This window comes from Aristolochia californica, unplaced genomic scaffold, assembly GCF_029961685.1.
Source record: "Aristolochia californica isolate CCGP_79_NKW_82.1479 unplaced genomic scaffold, dmAriCali1.0.hap1 SCAF_14, whole genome shotgun sequence".
In the NCBI taxonomy this organism is placed as follows: domain Eukaryota; kingdom Viridiplantae; phylum Streptophyta; class Magnoliopsida; order Piperales; family Aristolochiaceae; genus Aristolochia; species Aristolochia californica.
The window spans coordinates 6,243,769-6,255,734 of NW_027181815.1; the positions used below are offsets into that span (position 1 = coordinate 6,243,769).

An 11,966-nucleotide genomic window follows, 5' to 3' on the forward strand; every position below is an offset into this window, starting at 1 on the left:
AGAAGTTTGCATGAACGGATTTCATGTTTAATTCCCCTGGTGAACCTCACAACAGACCCCCTTTGTGGCCATTCAGTGAAAGGCCCGTAATGCAGCCCTTTTCTGGAGCCAAAGGAAAAGGAAATATGGTGTATCTTTGGACTTGTTGCTAGACCACTACTCCTAAATATGTGGCCTGGAACGATTATATCTTTTATTCTGCTTTAACTAGAATATTTGGTGTGGTGGACTCTGGTATCACCACGTGGATGGAGAGGCTCTAGTGTGATATGGAAGTAAAGCCAGTAGCACCTCTTAAGTGCCTTCAAAAGGTTAAGGGATGGCTCTCTTTGAAGAATTATTTACAAATTTTAAACAACTGTTTACAGGTTTGTAGGAAGCTTTTTGTATAATGTTTGAATGTTTGATCCTGGGCTTCTAGATGGAATGTAGGCATTTGGTGCAGGGATACTTTCAGATGTTTATGGGATATACAACGAAATTCAACAACCTTGCCAAATTCTAGCTATGGGAGATTCTACGTGGAACTGAGCAGGGAAAAGGTATTTTAAGATCCCAACGGAGTTTTATTTTTTCCATGATGGAATTCCATGTAAATACGGAAGAAATACAAAAAAAGTTGGTGTTTACAGTACTTGTGAATTCGAGTTTGTTCTTCCAACTTTGAAACTGTGTTCTGATTTTTTTTTCCTGCCAAACTCCACTTGAGCTCCCCATGAAACTTGTGATTTCAGGGCTCAATGAAACCATTGTGCACTCTGTTTGATCATAACTTGGCATCCGAATTAAGAAAATGGCACATTTCTTGCCTTTGTTCAATAGACTGGCTAAGTCATTGGGTGGAATGAGAAAGAAAAATTACTGAGATATCATTGGAAGGGAAGCTTAATATGCAAGCCACAAAGACAAAAAGATGCAATACTCTATTCATGAGGCAATTCTTAGCTGTAAATCTTTAGTGTTCTGCATCAGTTTTTCATACAGAGAGAGAGAGAGAGAGAGAGAGGTTTGTGGTGACTCATTTGTGTAACTTATCACTTACGATGCTTCTGATTTCGGTTTCTTATGGTTACTATTTATATTGTAGTTAGGAGAGTTTCACTAGGTGAAATTGTGGTTCTATATTATCCAATTTGGAGGAGAAGCAAACTGGACATAGCTTTCCTCTTGTTGAAAGCCCTAGTGCTGGCAGCGAGTGCAATGGCTGTCTAATAAAGTTAGCTAGCAGAGTCTAACAGAGGAAAACCAAGATGTGTTGGCTAGGATGGGGTTGTGATGAAAGTTTTATACTTTTGCGTGCCTAGTCTTTTCAAGATGATTTTGTAACCATGGAACAAAGATACATGCAAAAGGCATAGGAACTTCACATAACTCACTGTGAGCCTTTCTTTGGAGTTGGACTTGGGTTATTTCTAGCAAAGAGGTCTCAGTCTCAAGCTGCGCTAGGCCTAGTGCTCCGGTTATAATCATTCTTCAATTTTTTGTTTTAAAGAAAGAGAATCTGCATCTTCTACTCGTGCCTCCTGGATATTGAACAGATGAGAGTAGATGAAATTTGCTAATCTTACTGAAGGGCATAGATAAGTTCTATTTAGTTAGGGAGGTGAACAAGTGTTCTATTCATACTCCTTGTCTGATTGAATGAAACTTCCCATGCTGTTCTATGGACTTATAAAACCCATTTTAGAGAAAGGAAGGACACAAAACCTTCTTTCCCCCTCTGTTTTTGTTAATGTCTCCCATCATCAAAGAGAAAAAGAGGGTAGATTGGTATCATTCAATTTTACTTTTGAGGGTGAAATAAACACTCATTTTGAAGTGGTGAGAGGGTGGCAATTTCAAATCAAAAAGATCAAATGAGTGGGTTGTTGATATTGCTATTTTTTAGAGGAGCTTGCAAATAAGTTACATCTTAATTTTGGAAATACAATGGAAGTGTTTTTAAGATACTATTATTTTACAAATAAAAAAGGCCAAATTTGGTTTGATCACTTTGTACTTCATGGGAGAGATTGAAAATGTTTGTAGTTTGGTGAAATGGGATACATAAAAGTGAGATAAAGTTTTGCAAAACGCATCCTAATTCATCCTGAAGCCTTGGGTGATATGATCTTTGTAACGAATTTGATCGAAAAAGGACTGAAATATCAAGCGCTAGTTAATTTCTTTCTTCAAACTCAAAGTAACTTCATCACTTTTGGATTACATTGGCACAAAGTTTTTCAGAATTTCATTATTGTTTTGTGTTTAGACTAGACGGTAACATGATGAGTTGATGGAACATCTCTTGGTGAAATAGCCTAGCAAGAGACACTAGTACAAAGTACAAGATTTTCTTTCCTTTGAAATTCTTCGTTAAAACTTGGCACTCAAGAAGATAGAATTCCTTGGTAGAAAATGGAATTCTTGAATCAGATTTCGCCAGGAAAGCCACTTTAGATTTTCTTTGCATGAAACACAATGAAAATTGTAATCGATTGAGTAGGTACTATTAGGTGTTGTATGGAGTCTCATTGTTAGGCTCAATTGGGTATTATTTTAATTAAGGTTCCAGCTTGGTGTTAACCTTTTATATCAGAACGAGTGATGCATGAGCATGATCTACTTTGGTTCGATAGCTTCAGAGGAGGAAGCTCAATGCCCATGATTCCTCGATCCTTATAGGTTCCATCCGATTCACTGAAATAGATCTGCCCCCCTTGGGTTGTTTTGGTCTTAATTGCATGGATCAGTATCTTCTGGTGTTTCAAGTAAAGTTGAACTATTATATGGTTACTGAGTTGATTAGAACTGTTATATTATTACTGAGTTGATTACTGAGTCATGTTTCAAGTGAACTTCAATATTCTTAGGGGTAAAATGTGGCCCTATTACTGGAACAGCGTTCTATTACATAATATGTATGTCTACTACGAATTTGGCACTATTTTAAATTTACAAATAAAAATAATAAATATAATATTTTATTAATAACATAAGATAGATTTTAGTAGTATAAATTAATAATATATTTCCACAAAATTAAAAATAATTAGTTTAATTAAAAATAAAAATAGAATAATTAAACAAAAATACTTGATCGATTGCTTACTTTAACAATACTTTAATAACCACACTTAAATCACTAATTTAATACAGTAATAAAAATAGCAAATATACTAAAAATTATATAAAAAATATTTTAATAATAACATAAGATAGATTTTTACCTAGTATAAATTAATAATATGTTTCCAAAAAATAAAAAATAATTAATTTAATTAATTATAAAAATAAAATAATTAAAAAAATACTCGATATTTTAATTACCACTCTTAAATCACTAATTTAATATAGTAATAAAAATAATAAATATAATATTTTATTAATAACATATGATAGTTTTTTACGTAGTATAAATTTATAATATATTTCTAAAAATTTTAAATTTATTAGTTTAATTAATTATAAATAATAAATAATTAAAAAAACGTTTGACAATGAACCAAATTAATAATGAACGAGAGTGAGAGTGCTGAGAGGAGAGCGAGATCCACTTCCGTGAGTCCAAACACGAGTTAAGTAAATGAACCAGGATTTTAGTGGGAATCTTAATTCATTCGCTTTACTCATTGGTGAGTTCTAGCGCATGAACCCGTGCATCCACTTGAACTGGCACCTAAAATATCCCCCATAAATAAAAATGAAAAAACAAGAACTAAAAGATGACCTCTTTCAAAGAAATACATAATAACCACCAATGAATAGAATTGATAACTTTTAATCATTTATATTATTTTATCATTGGTATACTAGTTAATTTCTATTTTTCCAATGAAGAGATGAAAATTGGAATATAAGATGATTGATAATCACTTAAAAGACTTTACTGAAGATATTATCAAAAAGTGTATTCTACCAATTATTCTTATAGCCACTTTTGTGTTAGTTAATGAGTTAAAAAGACATTAAACATACTCATATCTAATCAATTCATTAGATATAAGTTTACATCTATCAATAAATTTTAAAACTTTCTTATATTGTAGTTTGGATATTCTAGAAGAAAAGCAAATGGTAGAAAGGTTTGTCAAACTTTTTTATCATCATATGATGCACTATGTTTTGTATTTTTTTTATAAACATATATATTTTCACCATATATGGGTTCGATAGTACCACCAATTGAAATTGCAATCATCATTGAAATAACAAGAAACAACTAGTCAAATTTAAAGAGAAAAGTTATATCAAAATTTTTAAACTCTACCATGAATGTATTCAAATCCAAACGTCTTTGAAATTTGCTCAAATAATGGGGTTAGATTGTTGTTTACGTTTTTTATTTGCATTACTTTTGTGTAGGATGTTAGAATAAGGTTGTAAAAATTGTTTAATAATGCGAATTAGAGGTGTCCCACGACTCACCGTAACCTTGATTCCGTCGAGGTGTTAACTCAAACGAGCCGATTTCGGATATCGAACTCAAGAGATACCGAACGGCCAGACCTTGATTTGCTCGCAAGCCGGCTCAATTCGAAGCCACCTCTACTCATGTCACAAGGAAACCGCTCCAACAGTTATACCCCACTCTTGTAGGGGAGGGACCACCTCACCCGGCACTTTATCACCCAGCATAGGTGTGAACCCGCCCTTTCCCAGGTCCACTACGCTGACTTCAAAAAGTAATTAACAATAATACAGTATCACTTCAGGCACCCAAGTTAAAAAGCCCTCCCAGGCCCCTTCGCGTACTTCTTCCCGTTGCTTGGAAGCTGGGTCCGTTCGACTGGCTTTGCCCAACAAAAGGCATAGAAGGAAAATGTTAATCATGAAATATTTGATTTATTGTTTTTCAACACATTGAATAAATATTTCCCTATATAAATATTGTTCTTGCCGGCTTATATCTAATTTTATATGTGACAAAATCCAACGGGTAACCTATCTTCGCTGCCAACCCGCCCGCCAGTAACAAAGACTAAAAGAGAAAACAGTAGCGAAGCGTAAAACTCCGAAATGTCCTCGTTGTGTCCTACCCTGATCGTTCCCCTGGGCATCTTCAACCGCTCGTCTTAAAGAGTAGTTTCCCCGCTGTTTTCTCCTCCTTTGCCCGCTCTGTTAGTTGCAACAACCAAAAAAGTAACATGAGGGCCTTCCAAACGAATGATGCCTCTGAGCATCTTCCATTTCTCCACGGTTTCTACTGTTCTGCTTTAGATCCTCTCCTCTAGTAAAAATGCCATTCTTGACAACCCCAAGAATCCGTCTTTCAGCACATATGGACCATATCACACCTTTAATAACTTAAACATTTTGAGAACCAAATGTCCTCGCCTCCAGTATGCAGCTTACTGCAGAAACCTGACGCCCAGAATGAATTTTCATCCCCCATTCAAAACGAACCATACCCAACATTCTCCCACTTAAATGGAGCTATGGAACCGATCTGCGGCAAGCCTCTAAACAACAAACAAACGCAGACACAGACGGCTGCAATTGCAAGCATTGAGTGTACATAGGGGCGGTGAAGTAGGCCTTGAGCACCTGGAATACGCCGCCTGGTCATTGATATTGCACATTGACTACAGGACTTTACTTGGGAAAGCTGTACTGTCGGTTTATCTGGCTCGGGTACTATCCATGACTGGTCTAAGGAAGTATCTGCATCAACTGCTATTGACACCTGACCATTTCTCCTGTCTGCAAGCTTTCTAGCCACAAGATGGTTGTATGAATGGTGACTTCTTGCTGATGCATACATTTGCGGAGACTGCCCACTTGCATCTAAAAGAGACGTCCAGCAGTTCAAACCAATCTGAATAAGAAAAGAAAACAAGAAAAAATCAGAACAGTACATAAATAAGTGGGCAACTTTCGCTGGCCAGGATTTCAATGGCTTCAAGGAACGAATAAGCTTCTTATTAGGCAAAATACTTGCCTCTTGGGGGTCATTTGTTAGTGCATCAACAGTCTCCTCTGAACCTTGGGTGCAAGCAGCCAAGTGCAAAGGTGTGACACCACCTGGACCTGCTTGATTAGGAGGGAAGAGATACTTCTTTGAGGCATCCGAACTACAGCTTACATAGTAGTGGACAAGCAAATCAACCATCTTCTTGCACTTCCTCTTCACTGCACGGTTCAACAAATGGATTTCTGATAGGATTTCCAGCGATTCCATTGATAAGAGGTCAAACTCAGGATTTCCTTCCACAAGGATGTCAAGTAGCATCTTGACGAGTGCTGACCAATCCCTCTCAACAGAAAATGTGAAAAGATACTTGATCCGAGTAAGAGAGAAATCTTTTATGGTGAGACTTTTAGATGCGCGCCTCTGGAAGAGCCACCCAAGTTCATTTAGAAAGTGCAGTACATCCTCCTTTGACCTTGACTGCCCAATGAACTGAACTTGGTCTTCTGAAATGTTATCTTCCATCCTGGCACCATCCTCAAACTCGGCTTCAAGGGTACTAAGTTCTCGGCAAATTAACGCATCTGCGACTATTATAGGAAAGCTATTTCCTTGGAAGCCATTCTCTACCTACACCCAAGGCAATTAGCAAGAGAATGAAATAAAGATCATAGCATCACTCCTGAATCGCTATCTAATACAAAGTAAACAACTCCTTTTTTAAAAATTTGATACCTCTATGAAACAGCGTCCAAAATCATAGGGAATTCCACCAGGAAAATCAAAACTCTCGATACTTGAGTCATCATAAATAGTAGCAGCATATGCACCTCCTGAAACCTCTTTTGATGTGTATCCTCCCTTAAATGTGCAATGAATTCTGAAAGAGAATCAAATTTTGTTTATTACTTATGCTGATGGGGGTGGAGAGAGAGAGAGAGAGAGAGAGAGAGAGAGAGAGGGAGCATCTAATTAAGATATTGTTTCACTTACTTGGTACCAGGAACTGTCAAATTTCGACCTCTCAAAACCAGAGATGTTGCCTGCCCAGCAACAACAGCTAGAGGTGACACAGAGAGTAGTTCAGGAGCACTCCAATTTCTCCAAGATTTACATAACCGTATCTTCCCTGAAGTTTATTTCAAGAGCAAAACATCAGAAATATTGCACATCAATAAAGCTTGAAAAAATGGTACATAATTGTAACTTGTTTCAAATTGATGATAATGCATAGACTAAACCATCTTTTACATAGCTCTAAGCACATTATTACAAGTATCAAGAGAAAAAAACTGACTATTTTTTTAGAAAAATGAAATAGATATGGAACCGTTTCTCACACCATGGAACCATTTCTTCTGGGGTGACAACAGATATGAAAGCTAATCAACTTACCATCTTTATGTGATGCTAGCTGCCTATCTGTTTGTACCAAAAACCTGCCACTCTTCCAGAAGTCAGAATCTGAATCCTTTATCAGTGAACCAACACGGTGGAGTAGATCTTCTTGAAACTGTAAAACACACATACATACAACAATCAATTACAAGAATACTTGATGCATTCTTTCCCTCTGATTAATCAAAAAATAGCACTCACTTCCTCCCAAGCAATAGTAGGCATTGACACATAGACAGAGAGAACAACACAACCAGGTCTGATATAACTCTCCATCTCAGATGGGATATGTGAAAGCCAATTCAAGACCTGAAACAAAAGATCGATATAAATAAGACTGAACTTCTTAAAAAAAGTCATTGCATCATTAAGCTTACCAAAAGCATTAACTTAACATGCAGTCTTTCCAACCATCCTACCTGTGTCCGCAGAGTCCCTGGAAAATTACTAGGGTCCTTGTCAAAAAGTTTAAAAATGATTCTGCCAGTCCGGTCCTGAACAAGAACACATAGACTAGTCAAATTATAAGTTTACAGCACAAATAACAGGACTGCATTAGGCTAGCTGTCATTGTCAATCTGTCAGGAATGAAATAAATCACTGCCCTAATCCTTCCTACTAGTCTTTCTGTTACAAGTTATGCGCACCAGAAAGAGGAACAGACCGACAGCACAAAAACAAGAATCAGACTGACAACGATGCATTACCTGGCTATCTGAGTTTGAACTTGATGGTGAGTGATCTGAGCCGGATGAGGAAGTATAGCCTGCCTGGTAGGGTGGATTTGAAGCAGTACTATTTTCTGACCTTCCATTTAAACTTTTGAAAAGTCCTAAAGGTGGAACCCTTCCCGGATCAGTACTGGCCTCAACCACCATATTGTCTTCTTTGCTATCATCTCTAGAGATGGACATCCTCTCATGTTTAGCAGAATGTAGAGGGAACAATTTCTGTACAACAGGAGGAGAAGATGAAGGAGACCTCTCATCAATAGGATTACTGCTGTCTGAGGAGAAATATTTCCTAGCTGTGGCAAATTTTGGAGGACTGTCATCCTCAGGTGAAGAACTAAACAATTGCAAGGGTAAAGCTGAATGTGTCTCTTGGACAGGACACTCAGAAGCCGCTGCTGAATTTGGAAACAATGTATTAATCCTATCCACTCCTGTTGGTGCAAATCCTGCACTAAGATTTTTTTGCACATTGAGGCCATTGTCCTTGTCAAGACCATTTTGCTTTCTTCTATCCTCTGCACCAATTTCAGTGCCTCCACGAGAAAGGATTGCAAGTGCATCAGGGGAAGACGCTGCTGATGCAGCAGAAAGAACGGCTAGCATGTCCACAGTGGAGGGAGCAGAGGTGTTCCCATTGGCTTTCACTGGATGCTCAGAAGAAGCTTGCACAGAATGTGACAGATTCAGGTCAAACTTTTCTGTCACAGATGACCTGATGGTGGATTCAGAGGAGACAGGTAATGAGTTTATCTTACTAAGAATCTGGATGAGACGATCTCTATCAGGTATAGAGGAGTCATTGGCAGTTTTGTTTAGATTATTCCCTGCAATTACACACTCAAATATCAATATGCCTGCAAAAGACAAAATGATACCACTTTAGCACCAAAGAAGAACCCTTACCATGCAGGCGTGCTAAAATAGTTAGCAAATTGACAATATCTAAATTTCCACCGGCATTGTTTTCCCGGTTTCCTGTAAGCAACAGCCTTGAAGAAACATCATCAGGTTGGGTTTTCCTCCTTCGCCGATTATGTCCAGCAAGTCTGCGTCTACAGCTCCTTTTCCCTTCATCAAATTCTGAGAGAGGATGAAACCTGAAAAATGGAGAAAGCTCTTTTCATTTCCAGAAATATGGAAACTCGCCCAGCAAACACATCTTGTGGAGCCATAGACTCCACAATCCGCAATATTAAAAGGAAAGTAGAAGCACATTTCCATCCAATTAAATAAATCATACACCCCTTTTCCTTTTTTGGTTTAAAAGGAGATTGAAGAAACCTATTTCAATCAATTTTCCAGAAACAAAATGGGCCATCCAAGGCCCCGTTGTTGGAGAAAACGTAAGTTAACACAAACCACAAAATTAGAATCAGAATGCCAGATCCCAAATGATAAAGCCAAAGCAATAGGATTTTTTTGTTTTGAAAAACATTAAGGTCTTATTAATAGTAAAGACGTCAAAAACAACTCAACCAGAGATATAACTGAACAAAATGAAGTTCATGAGTTGAAACAAACGAAACAGAGAAACAAACAACAGTTCAATAATCAGCCAAACAAAATCCCGAGTTAAGTTCCATCCACTAGTGTAGTGTCATATATATTAAAATGTGAATGAGACGTTGCTTACCTGCTACACTGCTGACAGAATCTCTGCATCTGCTGGCCTACAAAAGCCTTGGTCGTTTTGCTATGAAGCTCACAAACCTTATGCCTCCGGTGGTAATCTTTTGCATTCGACAAATCTCCTTTGCAGTCGTCTACCTGACACATCGGAAAGGCCCCACCTCCAGGGGATCCAGATCGGACCCGCTTGCTGGGTCTAACCACAGGTTCATCAGGAGCATAAGTACTGCCTCCAAGCTTCAGCGTAAGATTCTCACTATCGTCCATTTTGCCCTTCTTCAAAACTGAAGGCTTCAAGATTTCGTCCGCTTTCTTTTTCTGCTCTATCTCGACAGAACTCGCTGTTCCCAGTTGGAGCTCTTCGGCGTCAACAGAGGGCTTTGCAACGAACATTACACTGTCCCAGTCCCAAACCCTGGGGTTCCAGTTACTTCTAGGGTTTTGATAGGCGGAGTTAAACCGAAGAGACGCTTGCTGCTGGAGATTGAAATTTTGCTGCTGCGGAAAATGATGGTTTTGCCAAGGCAAATCGCGTTTTCTTGTCATCGTTGGCGCTTCACAGAAGCGACCGGGAAGCGCCTGATGGATCAAAATCGGAGGCGCCACTTGGGCGCTTACCTCTCCTTCCATTTTTCACAAACCCGACAGTACAAATCTTAAGAAGAAAAAACTTTTTCGGGACGTACAACACCCGTGACTCCGACTGCACCAAAATTTTACAAACATAACAAAGAAAAATCAGAAATTAATGAAAACAAGGAAGAAGAAAAAGGAGAAGAACAAGAACAAGAACGAGAAGACATATGAAACAACATACGCAGAACAAAACAAGAAAAAGTTTCCTTGGTTCAAAAACCTAGTTTAGAACTATTGCTTCATGAGTGCCCTACTCCATATTTACTGTCCCTTTTAACTCCAATTTTTTTATAATATTGCTTTGCTCGTGTGTCCCAAGATAAATCAGATGCAAAATAAGTTCACTGAAAGAAATACATAACGAGATTACCAAATGTTCTTCCAGCAGTTTCCTAGAACCACAAGATAAAGATACGTCTTAAGGATTTCCAGAGTTCTTTCCCATGTTCGTCACCAGAAAACTCCCAATCCAGAGTGAATCTTGATCGCACGACTTGAAAATCGGAACTGAACTGTCTGAAACTTACCAAAATACAACAAATTCAAAATTACATGGTTTTCGCCTTCAAACTTCATCACCAAATTCAAGTACAGCACGAGCTTGACTCCCAGGCTCCACGGCCACGAGGAGTTCGTCGCTCAAAGGTACTTTTTCAATATTCCAACACTCTCCCCCCTCGAACACGTCAAACAAAGAACAGGAAATTAACAGTGTATGTATCTCGCTGAAAACAATAATATTTGTGACAGTCTTTGGAAGACTATGCGCTGAAAGTCGCTGTGTGTCGATTACACCTGTGGCTGCTCTGAAATTCAGTTGCAGCTACCAGCAACTGCTACTTCTCAATCCTAAACTGTATTTTACCTGAAATCCTCATAAACCGGAACGAAACGAAATCATTTACGGAAATCCGATGATTCATTTCGGAAACCAACAGATCTGGAGATGAAAAACAGATCTGCCGAGCCAAAGCCGATATCGTCCAGAGATTTGGAGCATTCACAGACAAGAAAAAAGAGATTGAAGTTTCGTTCTCCGCCTGTTAGGTTTTCTTCTTCATCTCCACTACTTGTCTACCACTTTTGACACAAAAATAATTTCGCGCGGAAAATATTTTTTTCCCAGTACCGGACCTGAGATCATCACCGATCAGTGGAGAAAGCCGAGGAAGTATCGAGGACCCCTTCAATTATTTCGCGGCTGTAAGCAAGGAATTTCCAGCACACTTCTCTTTCTCTCTGATCTCCGCTGCTTTATTTCATGCCCTTCTCGCCTCCGTCCTGTTAAACAGAAAGGTCAAGGACGACCCAGCGGTGATAGCTTACCAGATCACAACCCACCTTGTCGAAAAGGCGAGACGAAATGACATAAAGGGCCCTCGACCACAGACAAAATGACCCCCGCGGATCTCTGGACCAAGTGACGAAAAAGCCCTCACGCGTTGTGGATGGGATCGCTCTCACAGCAGCTTCGTCGGCTTCCCCGCGCGTCCCTCTCGTTTCTTTCCCCTCTCGCGACCTCTGTGACTTGTGAGTGACGGTAGAAGCCCTTTCGGCCCTTTCACAACGATGCTATCTATCTAAGCATGTCCAGTTACCAAAACACCCTCCCCCCGGGTAAAAAAAAAACCCGAAGTGCATCATACATTAGATGTACGTGAAAGGGGCAAAGGCAAAGT

The 11,966-nt window shown here is 38.7% G+C and overlaps 1 protein-coding gene across 2 annotated transcripts; it reads right to left on the reverse strand.

Moving 5' to 3' along the window:
• Window positions 1-4,804: 4,804 nt before the first annotated feature.
• Window positions 4,805-11,584, reverse strand: LOC137949651 (squamosa promoter-binding-like protein 15). 2 transcript variants are annotated; one of them, XM_068795769.1, is made up of 11 exons: window positions 11,422-11,584; window positions 9,656-10,354; window positions 8,926-9,119; window positions 7,996-8,846; window positions 7,708-7,782; window positions 7,490-7,597; window positions 7,286-7,403; window positions 6,884-7,019; window positions 6,626-6,770; window positions 5,921-6,520; window positions 4,805-5,797 (listed from the first exon to the last, which is right to left on the reverse strand). In XM_068795769.1, exons 2-11 carry the CDS (start codon window positions 10,279-10,281, stop codon window positions 5,375-5,377), a joined length of 3,276 nt encoding a protein of 1,091 aa, XP_068651870.1. In that variant the 5' UTR covers window positions 10,282-10,354; window positions 11,422-11,584; the 3' UTR covers window positions 4,805-5,374. The 2 variants fall into 2 exon arrangements, with proteins under 2 accessions (XP_068651870.1, XP_068651869.1); XM_068795768.1 differs by having other exon boundaries at window positions 10,658-11,584.
• Window positions 11,585-11,966: the final 382 nt, after the last annotated feature.

Bases quoted from the DNA above. Each gene is read 5' to 3' on its own strand.
- LOC137949651 (XM_068795769.1), bottom strand. From the start codon at position 10,281: ATGGAAGGAGAGGTAAGCGCCCAAGTGGCGCCTCCGATTTTGATCCAT. The intron at 9,120-9,655 runs GTAAGCAACGTC...TCCATTTTTCAG, and splicing joins TTCTGTCAGCAGTGTAGCAG to GTTTCATCCTCTCTCAGAAT. The intron at 7,020-7,285 runs GTAAGTTGATTA...AATAAACTTCAG, and splicing joins GCTAGCATCACATAAAGATG to GGAAGATACGGTTATGTAAA.